The 19,169-nt window shown below is 40.2% G+C and overlaps 1 protein-coding gene across 3 annotated transcripts in view; it reads left to right on the top strand.

Annotated features, from left to right (window-relative positions):
• The window catches only part of PIK3CG (phosphatidylinositol-4,5-bisphosphate 3-kinase, catalytic subunit gamma), a 43,744-nt gene that overhangs the window by 10,394 nt on the left and 14,181 nt on the right, over positions 1 to 19,169 (top strand). For all 3 annotated transcript variants that reach the window (XM_011948217.1, XM_011948218.1, XM_011948220.1), the window contains exons 6-10: positions 3,814 to 3,960; positions 6,712 to 6,802; positions 7,609 to 7,739; positions 8,725 to 8,836; positions 10,684 to 10,841. In XM_011948217.1, the coding sequence (XP_011803607.1) occupies positions 3,814 to 3,960; positions 6,712 to 6,802; positions 7,609 to 7,739; positions 8,725 to 8,836; positions 10,684 to 10,841 (639 nt within the window). The remainder of the gene's footprint in view (positions 1 to 3,813; positions 3,961 to 6,711; positions 6,803 to 7,608; positions 7,740 to 8,724; positions 8,837 to 10,683; positions 10,842 to 19,169) is intronic.

Raw genomic sequence — 19,169 nt, 5'->3', positions numbered from 1 at the left:
CAGTTTGTTTTCCATTCATTTTTTGAATAAATGTTTAACAGTGGGGTAGTTGGGTCAGATGGTGTGTGTGTGTAATTTTACAAGATACCCATTTTACCAAAGTGGTTGTACCATTTAAATTCCAGCAATGTATACAATGAGTTCTAGTTGTTCCACATCCTGGCAAGCACTTGTTATTATCAGTCTTTTTAATCTTAGTCATTCAAATGAGTATGAAGTGATATCTCACTATTGTTTTTATTTGCATTTCCATAATGAGGTTGAGTGTCTTTCTATGTGCTCATTTTCCATTAGAGTACCTTCTGAAAATTTTCCATTCAAATATTTCACCAGTTTTTTAGTTGTGTTGCCTTTTTTTTTTTTTTTTTTTTTGAGACAGAGTCTCACTCTGTTGCCCAGGTTGGAGTGCAGTGGCGTGATCTCAGCTCACTGCAAGCTCCGTCTCCCAGGTTCATGCCATTCTCCTGCCTCAGCCTCCCAAGTTGCTGGGACTACAGGCGCCCAACACCATGCCCAGCTAATTTTTTTTTTTTTTTTTTTTTGTATTTTTAGTAAAGACAGGGTTTCACTGTGTTAGCCAGGATGGTCTCAATCTCCTGACCTCGTGATCCACCCACCTCGGCCTCCCAAAGTGCTGGGATTACAGGAGTGAGCCACTGCGCCTGGCCCTTATTTTTATTTATGAGAGTTACTTATATAAACTGGATACAAATTCTGTATCAGATATACATTTTACAGATATTTTCTGTTAGTCTGTGGTTTGCCTTTTTATTTTCTTAGAAGTGTCTTTCAAAGAACAGAAGCTTTAAATTTTGATTAAGTCAAATTTGCAACTTTTTCTTAAATGGTTTGTGTTTTTAGTGTCTTATCTAAGAAATCTGTGTAGGCCTAGCACAGTGTCTCACACCTGTAATTCCAGCACTTTGGGAGGCCAAGGCGGGAGGATCTCTTGAGGCAAGGAGTGCGAGACCAGACTGGGCAACATGGCAAGACTCCATCTCTATAAAAAATTTAAAAAATAGCCGGGCATGGTGGCATGTGCCATAGTCCCCGCCCTTGGAAGGCTGTGGTGGGAGGATCACTTGAGCAAACATAGCAGTGAGCTGTGTTTGTGCCACTGCATTCCAACCTGGGCTACAGAGTGAGACCCTGTTTCAATAAAAATGAAAAGGAAATCTATCTAATCCAGTGCCTCAGCTTGGGGTAATCCCTTTGTCTGCCAAGGCCACATTTGGCAATGTCTGAAGACATTCTTGATGGTTAGTTATAACTGGGAGAATGCTACTGGCATCTAGTGGGTAGAGGCCAGGGGTGCTGCTGAATACCCTGCAAGGTACAGGATAGTCCCCCAGAACAAACACTATCCACCCCAAAATGGCAACAGTGCCAAGGTTAAGAAATTCTAGTTTAACTCAATGTGGCAGATATTTTTTCTTAGAAGGGTTATGGTTTTAAATCTTACATTGAAGTCTGCGATCCAATTTGAGTTAATTTTTGTGTACAGTGTGAGGTGAAGGTCAGAGTTCACTTTTTAACATGAATATCCAGATTTTTCAGCACCATGTGTTGAAAAGACTGTTTTGTTTTGTTTTGTTTTTCCTGGAGAATTACCTTGGCACCTTTGTCAAGTATCGACTGACCATATATGTGTGGGTCTACACCTAGATTCTCTGTTCTTCTTCCACTGATCTAAATGTCTGTCCTTACATCAATACCACACACTCTTGATTCTCTTTAAATAACAAAGCACTTCATATACGTGTGCTTATACAGGCAACAGTATAATTCCATTAACCCGCACATCCTTTGCATTATTTTTATTATGATTTTAACTTCTACATATGTTATAAATGGCACAATACGTTACTATTTTTGCCCTAAACAGTTAAAAAATAGACTTCACAGACTTAATAGATGAAATAATTTTTAACTATTTACTACATATTTACCATTTTTGTTACTCTTTATTGCCTCATATAGGTCCAGATTTCCTTGAGCTTCTAACATCTTTTTTACTGCAAGTTTGCTGACAATAAATTCTTTCAGCTTTTGTTTATCTGAAACACTTTTTATTCTGCTTTCATTTTTGAAAAATATTTTCCCTGAATATGGAATTCTAGATTAACTGGTTTTTTTCTTACACTAGCATTTTTTTCTGGCTTGCATATTTTCTGATTATGAGTCTTTGATTCTGTCTGCATAATATGTCTTTTTTTTTCCCCCAGGCTGTTTTTAAGATTCTCTTTTATTTCTGGTTTTCAGCAATTTGATTATGATGTACCCTGGTATGGGTTTCCTTTGTGTTTAGCCTACTGGAGTTTATGGAGCTCCTTGAGTTTATGAGTTTATAGTCTTATCAAATTTGGAAATTTTTCAACCAGTTTTTCTGTTGCCTCTTTTTTCTCCTCTCTGAGACTTCAGTTACAGTAATTTAGACTGCTGGACTCTGGGCTCAGTCTGGATTTCCTTCCTCTGTGCTGTAGCCTAGAAACAGCCCCCAGGCAGTAATTTGGGGCAATTACAGGGCTCACTTCATTTGTCTTCCTTTTCTCAGGGGTCAGGGACCTCCACTGCCTGTTCAATGTCTGGAAAGAGTTTTATATATTTTTCATAGTTTTCTAGTTGTTTATGGCAGGATGGCAACTCCCATAGCAGTGAAGCCACGTGAAAAGATGAAGTTCTTCCCCTGAATGTTTAATTTTGTATACAATTACCAGCAAACTGGACTTAATAGCAGAAGCACACAGTATCCACTGTCCATTATTTAGAGATTAGAAGGAATTATGACATACTAATACAGCTTCAAATTGTGTTTGCTTCTTTTTTTTTTTTTTTTTTTTTTTTTTTTTTTTTTTTTTTTTTTGGAGATGGAGTCTCACTCTGTTGCCCAGGCTGGAGTATAGTGGCATGATCTCCGCTCACTGCAAGCCCCACCTCCCAGGTTCAATGCCATTCTCCCACCTCAGCCTCCCGAATAGCTGGGACTACAGGTGCCCGCCACCACACCCGGCTAATTTTGTTTTTGTATTTTTAGTAGAGACGGGGTTTCACCGTGTTAGCCAGGATGGTCTCGATCTCCTGACCTTGTGATCCACCCACCTCATCCTCCCAGAGTGCTGGGATTACAGGCGTGAGTCACGGCGCCCAGCCTGTGTTTGCGTCTTTAAACGACTACATAACAATTTTGATCTGTGGTGAACTCACCTTTGCCTGAAACACCTATTTTTTTTATGTTTAAGTGAATGAGTGCCAAGCCACATTTCCCCTACCTTGAATTTATTTAGATGTATGAAGTTTAGGGGGAGGGCATGTTGTACCTAAATGCCAGATTTTCCATTTATTTCTGTTCAATTTCATCTTCTTAGATGTAGCCTATTGCATCTGATTCTGCAATAATAGTTTTTTTGACATTGTGGAAGCATTAGAATTCTTTTTTTCAAATTAAATCTTAGACGGAGGACAAATGTAATAGCCAGGTTGCTGTCCATTAAAGAGGATGTGGGAGTGCCAGAGCTCTGTGTGCATGGGGAGGGTGAGATCTGCCGTACCTCTTAGGCACCTCCAAAGACTCTTGCAGTTCTTTGGAGCACAGTTTGAGAGGCACTGGTTTAAGAGTTGTGAATTCACTCTCACATGGAGTTTCCAGATTTGGTGAAAACAACTTCTGTATTTTTACCCAAATATTGAAAATCATTTTCTAACTAGGGCTTTGTCCTTGTTGTTTATAGTGATGTTTTGCAAGAGTATTTGTGTCTCCACCATGTGTGTTCATTATTCATTGTGTGTCGTGAACATGTGACTGCTTCCTTACAGATTGAAAAATGTAAAGTAATGGCCTCCAAGAAAAAACCACTGTGGCTTGAGTTTAAATGTGCTGATCCTACAGCCCTATCAAATGAAACAATTGGAATTATATTTAAACATGGTGATGATCTGCGCCAAGACATGCTTATTTTACAGGTATGCTAATTTTAAGATTGTTTTCAATTATCTGGAAACACAATTCTGTATTACATCAAAAACATGCCTTCTCCTGCTGGCTCTGTTCCCACACTCTTCTTTCATATGATGAATTGTGATCAAATGTTACCTAATAGAGAGTTTTCACTTGGGGAATATGGCTGCAGACTATCAGATATGCAATCTAATGAGCATTACGGTTCTGTCCAAGATGCATATCTGGCACTCCCAAGTAGCCAGATATACCCCCCTCACCTAATGTGTTTTTTATACACCCCATTCTAAGCTTGATAACATAGAAAATAGCCATGTTTATCCCCAGCACTCACTTCATTCCTGCCCATAGATATGTCTGCACATCTCTAGGCACTTAGATACATCTCCTCTGATACACATAAACAAATCAAGCAATGATTTGATGGGAAGGAGAGAGAAGATGAGCAAGTAGGTCACCACAGAAATCCTGCAGGTAAGTGACAAGAGTGAAGTACTATTAGGGCAGAAGGTGAATGGTGAATGTATCAGTGCTAATTATTTTCATATTTTCTAACATTTCTAGATAAACTTTAGCTTCACAAGTCTGTAATGTTCTCCAGATTCTAGTTGGTCAGTATTGTAGGGGAAATAATTTCTAATACTTAATATGGTTTATTTAAAGTAGACAAATCACATTGATTTCAAGGTAGCCTATTTAAAACTGGTCATGTTTCCAATTCTAAGTTTCTGTTTTTACTTATTTCTTTTTTTGTTTGTTGGTTTGTTTTTTGAGACGGCGTCTTGCTTTATCACCCAGGCTGGAGTGCAGTGGCGCCATCTCGGCTCATTGCAAGCTCCGCCTCCCGGGTTCACGCCATTCTCCTGCCTCAGCCTCCCGAGTAGCTGGGACTACAGGCGCCCGTCATTATGCCCGGCTAATTTTTGTATTTTTAGTAGAGACGGGGTTTCACCGTGTTAGCCAGGGTGGTCTCGATATCCTGACCTCGTGATCCATCCGCCTCGGCCTCCCAAAGTGCAGGGATTACAGGTGTGAGCCACCGTGCCCGGCCTACTTATTTCTGATATAGAAACAGGAATACCTTTGCTTTGCTTTCAAGAATGGTCTATGTATTGTCCAGGAGGTATTTTAGAAAAGAAAAAGAGAAATCCTTCAAACTTTTTGCAAGTTTATTAAATTTCAAATAAATCTGTAGAATATTTCAAATTGTTTGAAGATGGACACTTTAAAAACACAAAAATTACTCTGTTGGTCTTCTCATTTTAAGGGAAAGTTTGCCTTTGTCCTTTAGGTACCTCATGGTTTTGTTTTTTTAATTTTTTAAGGTAAGGTCTTGCTTTATTGCCCAGGTTGGAGTACAGTGGCACGATCACGGCCCACTATAGCCTCAAACTCCTAGGCTCAAGCAATCCTCCTGCCTTAGCCTCTGAAGTAGCTAGGACTATAGGTGTGCACCACCATACCTGGCAAATTTTATTTTTTGTAGAGATGGGATCTTGCCATGTTGCCCATGCTGGCCTCAAACGCCTGGGCTCAATGAATCTTCCCACCTCAGCCTCCCACACAACTTTCACGTTCTTCTCCTTTTCTTTCTCTTCCTCATAAGAAAACCAACAGTATGGACCTAGAAAATATCTCTCTGGTCAAAAAAAAAAACCTCTCGGCCCTTCACTCAACAAAAACACAGCCTTTCCTTCTCTGGGCCAGGCATCAGCCCCCAGTCTCCATTAGACCCTTCATCCTTCTATAGGAATGGTCAAGATTGTGAAAGACACCATGACAATGGCCAAAATTGCTGGGATTCTAGGCATGGGCCAGATAATCGCCAAAATTGCTGGGATTCTAAGTGTGAGCCATCATGCCCAGCCTACTTTGTTTATTTGTTGGGACACATAATTTGGCAGCTAAGGGCAAGTTATTTAAGTTCTTTAAGGCTTTGTTCCTTCACCTGTAGAATGGGAATAATAATCTTATCCACATTATAGGGCAATGCAAGGATCACATAAAGCAGCATTCAGTATATGTTCGCTATCATTATCATCATTGTAGTTACTGCTCTTTGGTTGTTGCCTTAGAGTGATAAATATGTGTAAGGATGTTAGAGTTTTGTGGTAAAATAGAAACAAGTAGAGCAGAACATTTTGAACAGAGAGGTGATGAACCACAGCTAAAACCTACTCCAAAAGAAATTTATTGGCTGAGCACGGTGGCTCACGCCTGTAATCCCAGCACTTTGGGAGGCCAAGGTGGGCGGATCACTTGAGGTCAGGAGTTTGAGACCAGCCTGGACAACATGGTGAAACCCCATCTCTACTACAAATACAAAAAAAAAATTAGCCGGGCATCATGGTGTGTGCCTGTAATCCCAGTTACTCAGGAGGCTGAGGCAGGAGAATCACTTGAACCTGGGAGGTGGAGGTTGCAGTGAGCCAAGATCACGCCACTGCACTCCAGCCTGGACAACAGAGCAAGATTCTGTCTCCAAAACCAAACCAAAACAAGAAATTTGTGTATCCTCTTCCCCAAGGCACATTTCGGAAACCAAATGTACCTTTGTTAACAAGCTCACAAAGAAGAGAAACTTTGGTGTACCAGATTGACCAATAAACATACAGTTGTCACTTACATGTTTTACATTTACTTTTATATTTTGTGTTACAAGATACGATTGCTATTTTCAAGGGAGAAGAAAAATATATTAAGTTTATATATATATATATATATAAATATAAACATTTTTATCTTTTGATGCCCAGATTCTACGAATCATGGAGTCCATTTGGGAGACTGAATCTTTGGATCTGTGCCTCCTGCCATATGGTTGCATTTCAACTGGTGACAAAATAGGTATGTAGTTACCTCAGGAGATGAATAGACCACTCAGCTCATTTGAAAAGATTATAATTCCTTCAGTATAGACATTTAATAACTGAAAAATCATAATCTTAATAAAAAGGAAGAAAATATTTCCATGCTAGTGAGTGTGACTATCAATTTAATGTGGATATATTGAAAATACATGAATGCGTGATTCAAATCCTTGTGACTATACATGGAAATGATTTTAGTAAGAACTTGTTCCCTCCTCTTTCCTTCTCCACCTCTAAACTTTAACTCATTTCATTACATATTAAACTTTTCTCTCACAAATAACATTTAAAAATAGATGGAAAGATCTGTCACTTATTTTAGTATTCCAGAATTCACATTATCAAAGCTATTACACACTCTACTATCAGGTATTTTCATAGACATTCACCATTAGTTTCAAGGAAACATATGTTTATTCAAGTTTCTGATCTGAGAACTCTACAAAATCATTTACATTGAACCCTGTAATTTAAAAAAGGAAAAGGCACAGATTGCCATCTGAGGAAGAATATGCTCAGCATATAAATGCTTTTATTTATTACTATTCAAAACCAGCCCTTTCCTCTTGTCATTCTGGGATATTGAAAGCATATCCCACACAACTTCCATGTCCTCCTTCTTTCCTTTCTATTCCTCATAAGAAAACCAATAGCATAGACCTGGAAAATAGCTCTCTGGTCAAAAAAAAAAGCTGCCCTTCACTCAACAAAGACATAGCTTTTCGTCTTCTGGGCCAGGCACTGGCCCCCAGTCTCCATCAGACTCTGTGCATCCTTCTATAGGAATGATCGAGATTGTGAAAGACGCCACAACAATTGCCAAAATTCAGCAAAGCACCGTGGGCAACACGGGAGCATTTAAAGATGAAGTCCTGAATCACTGGCTCAAAGAAAAATCCCCTACTGAAGAAAAGGTGAGCTCATGCTTTTTCCCAGTCTAACGGCTCCTTACAAGTTGTCATTTATATAGCAATAGTGGCTTCACGTTTTCAAAGAATCTGTCAGTGTCTTGCCTCCTGACATATTAGTGAAGTTTTTTACTTGTGAAATAATGAAGTACTTTCCCATGGTGACAGCACATCTGTGTGAAACAGAGGCACTCAGTTCAGGACTCCATGAGCATTTGCTTCTCTTTTGATTATCAGGCATGCTTTGCTTAAAATTTGGTTCTGTGAAATAATCTGTTAGCACTTTTTATGGCTATCTATTTTTGTTGTTCAGCCAAAATATTTAGTTACCATGTATAAATTATTATGTACCTGGGAAATACAACATACACAACAAAGTAATTTATAATTTACTGCTGAACTCTAATCTAAATGGTAAATCATGGATGCTGAAAATGTCAGTTCCACCATTCCTTGGAAGTGCATATGCTCCATCCTTCACAAGCTGTGTGGTTAGGCTGTTTGGCTGTCATTTAAAGTTCTGCTGCACAGGATTAGCACTTCTCATTTGCATGGTTAGCAGCCTTTTGGGGAGGAAATATAATGAGTAGCACTTATTAATCTGTTATACATGTAGATCTGTGAACCCAAGCATACTCTTAGTGGTCACAAGCAAAACATGTTCACAAATGAAGGAGAAATTACCATGGGTTCTGTATAGTTGTTGGCAAGTGATGCATGGAGAGGAAGTGAACCCTTTGATTAAATTACTGTTGCCCTTTGACTGTTGTTTCTTCCTCATGCCATTGTGCTTCACTGAATCTTCACCTAAAATATAAGCAGGGCAATGAGAAAGATGGCAATTCATAGATACAATGCTAATGAAATCTGGCACAACTAACTTGCTCTCTGAAAATGGTTTCCAGAATAGTCTCTTTTTAGAAGTCATTTGTAGATTCATGTTGCTTTTTATAGTTAGAAGACAACTAATATTCAAATGCATTTTAATTAGTTTCAGGCAGCAGTGGAGAGATTTGTTTATTCCTGTGCAGGCTACTGTGTGGCAACCTTTGTTCTTGGAATAGGCGACAGACACAATGACAATATTATGATCACAGAGACAGGTGAGTTTATTTAGTGCAGAATAAACTTTTATTGTGGTAAAATATATATAACATTTACTATTTTAACTGTAATTTAACTCTTAAGTGTTTAGTTCAGTGGCATTACATATGTTCACCTTGTCGTACAACCATCATCACCATTCATCCCCAGAATTTTTCCATCTTCCCCAGCTGAAACTCTGTACCCATTAAACACTCCCCATGTCCCCCTCCTTTCAGAACAGAGTAGTCTTTAAATGGAGTTTAAGACTGGAGCACATATTTAGAAGTCATTGTGTAGAGACACTGGTGCTTCAGTTACTCTAGAGCAGTGGCCCCCAACCTCTTTGGCACCAGGGACCGGTTTGTTGGAAAACAACTTTTCCACAGACAGGGATGGGGGAGCAAGGATGGTTTCAGGATCATTGCACACTTTTTTTTCAACTCGCTTGCCACTGTAAAGCCTGCCACCAGATGCAGCTCAGTCGTCACTTGCCACTCACTGAGAGGGTTTTGATATGAGTCTGCAAGGAATTGATTTATTATGGTCTTTGTGCAGTGAAACCTCTCTGCTAATGTTAATCTGTATTTACAGCCACTCCCTGGTGCTAGCATCACCACCTCAGCTCCACCTCAGATCATCAGGCATTAGATTCTCATAAGGGGCACACAGTCTAGATCTCTCTCATGCACAGCTCACAATAGGGTTTGCATTCCTGTGAGAATCTAATGCTACCACTCATCTGACAGGAGGTGGAGCTCAGGCACTAATTCAGGTGTTGGGGAGCAGCTGTAAATACACATGAAATTGCTCACTTGCCCATCGCTCACCTCCTGCTATGTGGCCCAGTTCCTAACAGACATAGACCAGTCCATGGCCCAGGGGCTGGGGACCCCTGCTCTAAAGAGACCACCTCACTTGAGGACTGAGGTGTGAGTGAAGGAGGAAGAGGCAGGAAATGAGTCTTAAGAAGACAAAGTTAGAGCGACAGCTGGGAAACTAGGAGAGGGTCATATCCCAGAAGCTGGCGAAGGTGGAAGTGATCACCAGTGACAGATGTTGCGGAGAAGCAACAGAAAGAACTCATAGATAACCTTAAATCTCCCTAACCCACTAGACTTTAGTGGTTCACTGTCCACTCTGACAACAGTCAGTAGTGGCCACCAAAGCATGAGAGATTTTTCTTTATGAATTTGGGCCGTTTTAAGAGTAGAGTCTGGAAAAAGCGTCAGATGGGGATAGATTGCTTACTTCCTTTGAGAATTAAAAGAGATAATGTATTTATGGCAATAGAAATGATAAAGGGCTAAACAAATAAGATAACGTTGATTGTGGTGGTGATAGTAGTAGAGGTAGAAATTGACCCAAAGGAGACTCAAAATGATTTGCTTCTATCATGCTGCCCAAGTTTCCAAGATCGGACACGCTTAAATACATTCAGGATGGTATGGCCATAGATGGCTATTCAAAAGGAAAAGGCGAATATCCCTGCCCCCAAGCAGAGTGAAACATCAGTCTATCCCAAGTTATGTAAAGAGCATAAGAGAGTCTTAGGGATAATGATGACATACTGGCCAGAGAGTTTGATTTATGTTTCTGAGAATAATTTTGAGATGAGAATTTTATAGTGGCATCTGGCTGTCATCTAAAGAACACCAGAAGGATATCAAAAACATACTTGGTTCAAAGAATGTTTTGTGGCTACGACTTTCACACACCTGCTAAGACGAAAAATATCACAAGCTGACAAACATTGTAAAAAATACTTTCATCACAAGATAGCTCATTTTTAGGCAACTCAAAGAAATATTTTAAGGAACAAAGTGCTGTGTCACTGTAATGATGTCAGATACTTTCTTCTCTTAAGGAAACCTATTTCATATTGACTTCGGGCACATTCTTGGGAATTACAAAAGTTTCCTGGGCATTAATAAAGAGAGAGTGCCATTTGTGCTAACCCCTGACTTCCTCTTCGTCATGGGAACTTCTGGAAAGAAGACAAGCCCACACTTCCAGAAATTTCAGGTAAGTCACCTCCTTCTTCATCACCTGCTGAGAATAGCACCCAAGCAGATGGTACCTGCAGCACGCCACAGCCCTTACCTCTCACTCAGCTTGGAGGCCAGTGCAGCCTCCACCCCTACCCTCTTCTGACATGGCCAACCCTACCTCCTCCCTGTCACTTCCATTCATTCCTTCCCCAAGTGCAAAATGACACTTCTCAGTAATCCTCCCACCTAAAACCAAACAGAAGTAGAAATATTTCATAAGCAGTGAGATGGGAAAATGTGGAACATCAAGATGACGCTGGCACTAAAGAGGACTTTCAGGAAGGGTGTCTGCTGAGCAGGTTAGCCACTCGATATTTGTCTATTAAAGACCTTAGCTAGAAGACTCAAATTTTACACGTATTTTTCAGAACTCACAAAAGGTTGTGAGCTTCTCTTGGTTTTTGCTACAGGTGAATTCTTGATGCACCACCTGCACTTATCTCATTTTTTTTAAGGCAGAGTATCCAGTATTTCATTTGAAATCTGTTGGTTTGACTACAGGTTCTGCTAAGACTTCTAGCTTTTCCTGCTCACCTGTAAACAAGCTCCTGCATAAGTCTGTCCATCTCCCTGGGAGTGTGTAGATCAGGGGAGTCCAATCTTTTGGCTTCCCTGGGCCACATTGGAAGAATTGTCTTGGGCCACACGTAAAATACACTAGATAGCTGATGAACTAAAAAAAAATTACAGAAAAAGCCTCACAATGTTTTAAGAAAGTCTACAGATTTGTGTTGGGGCACATTAAAAGCCATCCTGGGCTGCATTTGGGTTGGACAAGCTTGGTGTACATTCTACCTGCTTTCCATTCCTTCCTGGTCTGTATCCAGTTTTGACTATCAAATACTTCAAATACCCAAGAGAATTAACCACTGGCAAAATTAATACCTGTTAATGAACATAATTCATAAGAGTTGTAACTACTACTGTAATATATCTACGTTATAGCAATACAAACACAAAACAAAGACAAAGAATAATTACTTTATATGTACATTTGCCTTGGGTGCCCTTTAAATAGCCACCTCCCTTAGTGCATCTGAAACGTGATGTGCTTTGCATTTCACATCTCAGACTAGCTCTCTTTTCCTTGAGTCTCTTCTTGAGTCCAGGGTTACCCTTGGGAGACGACATGACCCTTAAAGTTCAATAGAACAGGAACTAGGATACATTGTTTTGAAACCTGTCTGTTCTTGTTTGTTCTCCTGACTGATTTTCAATATGGTGATTACAAGACTTACCCTCCCACAGTTCCAGTGGTGTTGTCAGAGAAACTGAGATCTCTGTGGCCAGATGGTCTTGTGATTTTTAGTGTGTGTTTTTCTGCATAAACTCAATTGAGTTTCAGACTATTTCCAGGGACTTGACACATTTCAGTCCTGTTTTTCTTTAAAGTTAAAAATCACATGTTTTGACAACTTCCTGGAACAGAGAAATGGTTCCAAAAAAAAACCCTGGAAGAATTTCACCATTCAAAGCGGGGAAAACACTCATTTCTTCTCTCCTCTCAGTGGGGTTCATCCAATTAGCTTCGGACAAACAGCAGCAATAAACTGCAACTTAAAGAATCAGACATGCACAAGGAATCTGGCCTCATTGACAGGCTCTCCTTTTTTTTTTTTTTTTTTTTTTAGACAGCATCCTGCCTGTCACCCAGGCTGTAGTGCACTGGTGCAATCTCAGTTCAGTGCAGCCTCTACCTCCCAGGTTCAAGCAATTCTCCTGCCTCAGCCTCCCGAGTAGCTGGGACTACAGGTGTGCACCACTATGCCCGGCTAATTTTTGTATTTTTACTAGAGACAGGGTTTCACCATATTGGCCAGGATGGTCTCAATCTCTTGACCTTGTGATCTGCCCACCTTGGCCTCCCAAAGTGCTGGGATTATAGGCATGAGCTACCGTGCCCAGCGGGCTCTCCTTCTTTTTGTACATATGTTCTCTTCCTTTTAGCCAGTAATTTTTCCTAGAATGACTGCACATTTGTCCTGTTGCTAATAACATTCCCATAGACCCCCTGGTGCCCATGTCACCCTGTCATATCCCAGCAGTACTTCTCTTTCTTCGGTTGTTACTGTTTTTAAGTTTCAAAATATTCTTTTACAAAAAGATTTGCAGTATAGGGAGGCCACGGAGAGGTTGCTTCCCCCATCAGCCTCTTCTACCCAAAGCAACAAACCTTTGCAGTGAGGCTTTGTGCAGCCTGTCCTCTCAGTCTGGAGTATTTCTCCATCCCTAGTGACCAAAGCTTGTTTCTCAAGTCACATACCTTTTTTACTAAAGCAACGTTTAGGCAGTGTGCTCCACTAAAAACACACTTTTGTACATTTGTTGTACTTGTGTGGTATCCGTGTTTTGGAGTACTGTTAAACATACATGTTAAGCATACACGTTAAACGCCTGTGAATCTGTACACGTTGAGCCTTAAGCACACATACGGCTTAACATGGTGGTTAAAAGGATGGGCTTTGTAGTGGAGAAACTTGAGTTTGAATGCTGGACCTGCTACTTAATAACCACATCTATGATGATTATTCATCCTTTCATAACATCAACCTCTTCATCTGTAAAGTGGGAATAATAAGACCTACTTGCTGTGGTTTTTTTGGGATTACTTAAATGAAATATTCAGAATGCTTAGCCCAGTACCTAGATCACAGCAGAGAATCAATAAACGCCAGCCACCATTGTTGGGTGTGTCTTCAAACTTTGAAAACTTTTAAGAAACCATTTTTGAAATGAGATCTCAGGTAATATATAAAACAAGGTAGCATGCTGTGCTTAAAGAGTAAATGGAGTTCCAACTCAACCTGCTCTGCTTCCCCCTTCCCCATCCCCTCTCTGCTCACCCTCTCCCTGTGTTCCCTCATACCTCACAACAGGAAAAAAACCTGAATACCACAGCTTTAAATTACATATATGCAGAATTTCCAAAGTTTACAGCATGACAACGATGGGCAGCAGATTTTTTCATCATTTGACTCTGACCTTGTGGTAATTTTTTTTTCTTTTACATACTGCTAAGCCTTCCAGAAAGATTTTCTGTTTCTTGGTTTTATGTTTTCTTTTAGAATTGAAGTTCTTCAGGATCAGGGACCACATCTCTAAACCCTCCAAATAGTGTCTCAGAATCTTGTATAATAAAGGCTGCCATTTTTAGGGAAGCTGGGAAATGTTGTATACATTTGCATTTTGAATTAAAGACGTCCTCATTTCCAGTGAATTGCTTATTTTGAATTGATAAGGTTAACTAATACATGCTGCATATTTGAATAACGTGTTAGGAACCGTGGAGAAAAATTGACCCACTTTTTTGTTAAGGGTGAGGTGAGCCTGGTCCACAAAGAAAAAGAAAAACATACCTAACTAATGGCTTGAGCATGGAAGTAAGAGGAGCTGAAAGAAGCTCTCTACTGCATCCCTCCTCTCTGCTTCCCAAGGGAGGTACTTTAGCCTAGGACCATAGCCACAGTTACTTCTAGAATAGGGGAGAGTTCAGGAAGAAGCTATAATTAGACAGAGAAACACAAAACCAAGGCCCAGGATTTGAACCCAGGAGTATCTGTTGGCCTTTGGAGCAGCATCCTACACACAGGTGCTAAACAAAACATTTCAATGATGACGATGTCGATAAATTCTCCACAGAAAAATCTCCCTTATGGGAGGAATGAAAAAGAAAACAGTGCTTTTACTTATTGGTAATTTATTCTAGATCACGTTATTTTAAATTTCACTGAACAGTTATAGAATATATATAATACGCAAATATATTTATATCATTGGCAAATGAAATTTGGCTTCTAAGTTTTTTAAATGTCAGAATGTGTTGTTTTGTGTTGTTGTTGTTGTTGTTGTTTTGAGACGGAGTCTCGCTTTGTTGCCCAGGCTGGAATGCAGTGGCACAATCTGGGCTCACTGCAAGCTCCGCCTCCTGGGTTCACGCCATTCTCCTGCCTCAGCCTCCTGAGTAGCTGGGACTACAGGCGCCTGCCACCATGCGCGGCTAATGTTTTGTATTTTTAGTAGAGACAGGGTCTCACTGTGTTAGCCAGGATGGTCTCAATCTCCTGACCTCATGATCCGCCCGCCTCAGCCTCCCAAAGTGCTGGGATTACAGGCGTGAGCCACATCGCCCGGCCCTGAATGTGTTGTTCTTTAAAATTTTTAACTAGTAAATGTTGTTTATTAAAATCAAGAGCCAGCAAAATATTGAAAATACCAAAAGATATAAAAATCCATTATCCTGCTTTCCAAAGATAATACTGTCAATATGTTAAAGTTTCTCTTTCATTCAATTAACTGTTTAGTCTTTTTAGAAAATTATAAATTAATCAGAATTTGCTTAAAAACTAAAGAAATAGCTATGTTCGTCTCTCCAAACTGAGTAAGGCTGATTAACATCCATGAGATGGTAGTTTGTCATTTTGAATAAAATCTAAATATCCAGGCTTGGCCTACTAGGCCCTGTGTGAGGAAGCCCCTGCCCCTCCAGCCTTACACCACACTGTTCCGCTCATCTGCTCCCTTATCACTGTGGCCTTCCTCCACATCTTCCCCCATCCCGGCTACCCACTGCCTTCTTCCTAGAATGCTCTATGCTACCCTGTGGTCTCAGCATAAATGTCATTCTGCAGAGCAGTGTTCTAAATCAGGTTCCCTCCTGTTACCCTTTGCCACAGTCCCCTGCCAGGTCCTTCATTGCATATATCACAAAATACAGTTATTTGTACTGATTTGCTTTTGGTCTTTCCCTCTCCCAGCTGTGAGCTCTGTGCAGCAGGGCCACATGTGTCCTGTGTCCCTCATAAGGGGCTGAGCCACGGTAGGTGTTTGCTGAGTGGAGTAGTGGAGGGACAGCACCTCATAGGGGAGGAGCTAGATAAAACTGGATGACCTCTGGGGTGTCTATGATATACATTGTATTCTGTGAGTTTCACAGTAACTCAGGCCCAGATTGACAGACCACCATCACATGGAAGGTAATAAGCCTTCAGGAGGCAGGTTAAACATGTGTACTTTAGATGAGGAACTAAATCCGACTGTGAAATCTAATGTTTCATTAAATAATACAAATATGTGAGTATAGTATGGCACATATTCACATTTTTGTAGAGATTTCCTTATTGACATAAATCTTACATATTCCTTTCCAGTCAGAGCTGTACCTTTTGCCAAGAGAACAGAACATGGAGTATATACACATAGTGTACATTCAATACAGGACAGTGGTTGAAGGGCAGGAACAACTTGTTCTTTTATAAACAAGCATTTTGGAATGTTGTGCACACAGTAGCCACCAAGCAAATCTGAAGTCATCAGGGGAGCCAAATAACACACCCACAGACAAATCTATGCAAAGCAGGTCGTTTGAGGAGGGTCTTTAAAAGGCACTTGCCCCTAGATGTCACTCTTAAGAAGCATTTTATAGGAGAAAAGTCTGGAGCCCATTCATTGTGTTATTTTAATCTAGGATGACTGTGGAAATTTTCTTGCCAGTTTCATCAGGCCTGCCCTGTTTCCAGTTCCGCAGTCTTATCCCCATGCCAGGGTATATCCAAGCCTCCAACCTAGAGGCTTAGCCACATGCCCAGTCTCTATGCAGGGTCCTGACTCAGGAGGTGTTTAAGAACCTTTATTCAACCACAGTCCATCTCTTCTGTGGTCGAGCTCTACTCTTGGGTCCCACATTGTTTTAATTGCTTCTGTTTCAGTTTCTCCACCAGAGGTGCCTCTGTGTGTTACCCAGCTGCTAGAACTAGGACCCTAATCTCTTCTGTCATTTTTCTTGCTGGAGACTCGAGTATTCTCCCAAGCCCAGCCACAGGGACCACAGAGACCTTGTGATCTGACATTCTTCCGGGAACTGCAGCCACCTCAGCATCATTTCTGGTCACTATTCTCTACCTCCCCTTCCTTTGTGTGGTAGCCCTCATCTTTGTCTACACCTGTAACCTGCTAGGCTGGATTTTCTCAGCCTCCTGCTCTAGCCTGTTGTAGTTACCAGGCCTTATTCACCATATCCAAAGTAAGACACTAATTCAACACACACTGACTAAATACATACTACATTTTAGGCACTATGCGAGGCATAAAGAAGGGTCAGGTACTGCCTTTGGCAAGGCAAGATATTTTCCCAGTTTGGTCCCTTTCAAATACGATCGTTCCCTAATGCATCCTGATTTTAAAGTAGTGAATTATGTCCAATATTGAACTTGGCTTCTGTACATTAAACATTCACCCATCATATATATGCAGATTATCTGTAGTGTGTCAGACACTGCACTGGGCACAGGTGAGACAACAGAGCATGGCCCCAGAACATGGCAAGAGAGTTACTTACACAACTTTGTGCCAAGGAATACTTTGTGCTAACAGTGTCCACAGTGGTTTGCAGAGGGGGCAATTAATCCTGCCCTAGAGGATAGAAAAGGGCTATTCAGAGAAGCATGTGTTTTTCTCAGGCCTTAAGGAATGAATTCAGTTTCATTTTTCCAGGCAGATACAGGGAAGGGAGGGAACATCCAGACAGAAAGAACAGCACAAGCAAGTGCATGAAGTTAGAAAAGTACACACAATCAGTATTTAGGAACAAGAAATATATTTACCTGGTGTGGATAGAAAGTAGGTATTTCTGGAAGTGTGTAGTAGAATTTGAGTCAAAAAAGGAAATTTGGGTCCAACTTGAAGCAGTACATAGGCTGGATTAAAGGGATGGAGGGGAGAACAAAGCAAAGAAGCAATTTGGAGCTCATTCGATTAATCGCAAATAACCATAATTAAGGTCTATTATAGGTCAAGCGGGAGATGACCAGTTTATCTGTCACCCATAATGTACTGAGCTGATAAAGGATTCCATCTTGGGATCTGCACCCCAACCCACTGACTAGGCCAGGCTCAGCCTCCTCTGTCTCATTATGAAGACTTTCAGTACTCACTATCTCTCCATGTTATGCATTGGAACATATTTTCAAAGAAGGGTCTGATATCAGCCATTTGTAGGAGTTTGAATATGTTGGTGTGGTATCTCCCCCATATGCAGACTTGTGGGGGTTGTCAAACTTAGGACTTTATTAAGCTTGTCAAATTTAAATTACTATTCTGGAAAAGATACAAGTCCAAAACTGGAAAGATAATAACCTTTTAACTGACATCATTCTCTCAAATTTAGTTTCTTTTAGAACATTTTGTCTAACATAGAATATTGTCAAGGACATTGTTTAGCATATTACAAAACATGCTCTCTCTATAAAGATCTTCTGGTGAAATTTCTGTTGGTCTTAGTTTCTAGAAACGCTGTGCTTCTCCTAAATAGAGATGTTTTCTTTTAAATTTTCTGAACATTGACTAGAGTAACAGATTAGTGTCCTTTTAGCTAGAGATGTATTTGAAGACTTCCTGTAGCAAGTACTGTCATGCATTGCTTAACAATGGGGATACATACAGAGAAATGCATCATTAGGCAATTTCATCATTGTGCAAACATCATAGAGTTAACTTACACAAATCTACTATACACCTAGGCTGTATAATATAGCCCATTGCTCCCAGGCTTCATACCTTTACAGCATGTTACTTACTGAATACTGTAGGCAGTTGTGACACAATGTTATGTACTTGTGTATCTAAACACATCTGAACAGAAAAGGTACAGTAAAAATATGGAATTATAATCTTATGAAACAACTATGATATATGCAGTCCATGGTTGACCAAAACATTGTTACGCAGTACATGACTGTATATAGGACTTGTGATGTACAGTTTTAAATTAGCCTCCTTCCCCAACCCATTGTGGATTGTTTCTTTTCTTTTTTTCACCCACTTCTAACTAATGTTATTTTGACTTTTGTATCTCCAAATAGTCCACCTTAAATCGTTTTTGGAACAAGGCTGAAAGATAAATCACACACACACACGCACACATACACACACACACACACACACACACACTCCCCTATGTGCACGCTGTTCAGAATATTGACTAAAGTAGAATAGCTTATTGTAGCATTTAGGTTTCTAATGTGCTTCTAGCTAAATATTCGAGAAGACGGCAGTACAGCCCTTCCCCTGGTAAACAGAGCTAGTCTGAGAATCATTTTTCAAGTAATTATAGATAAGAATCCTAATTCAAACTCATCAAATGCATGGCCAAGTACCAGACACACTCCTCTTTCGGATTTACCAGAAAGTGTGCTCTCATGCACTATTAGGTCTAATAATCAGTGACCTTCTCTGTTTTGCCAAAATAATTCCTAGAGACTGGCTAGCCAATGCCTTGATTTTTATTTAAAAAATAAAATAAAATCCT

This window comes from Colobus angolensis, unplaced genomic scaffold (genome assembly GCF_000951035.1).
Source record: "Colobus angolensis palliatus isolate OR3802 unplaced genomic scaffold, Cang.pa_1.0 Scaffold275, whole genome shotgun sequence".
Taxonomy (NCBI): domain Eukaryota; kingdom Metazoa; phylum Chordata; class Mammalia; order Primates; family Cercopithecidae; genus Colobus; species Colobus angolensis.
This window is presented reverse-complemented; position numbering and strand designations above follow the sequence as displayed.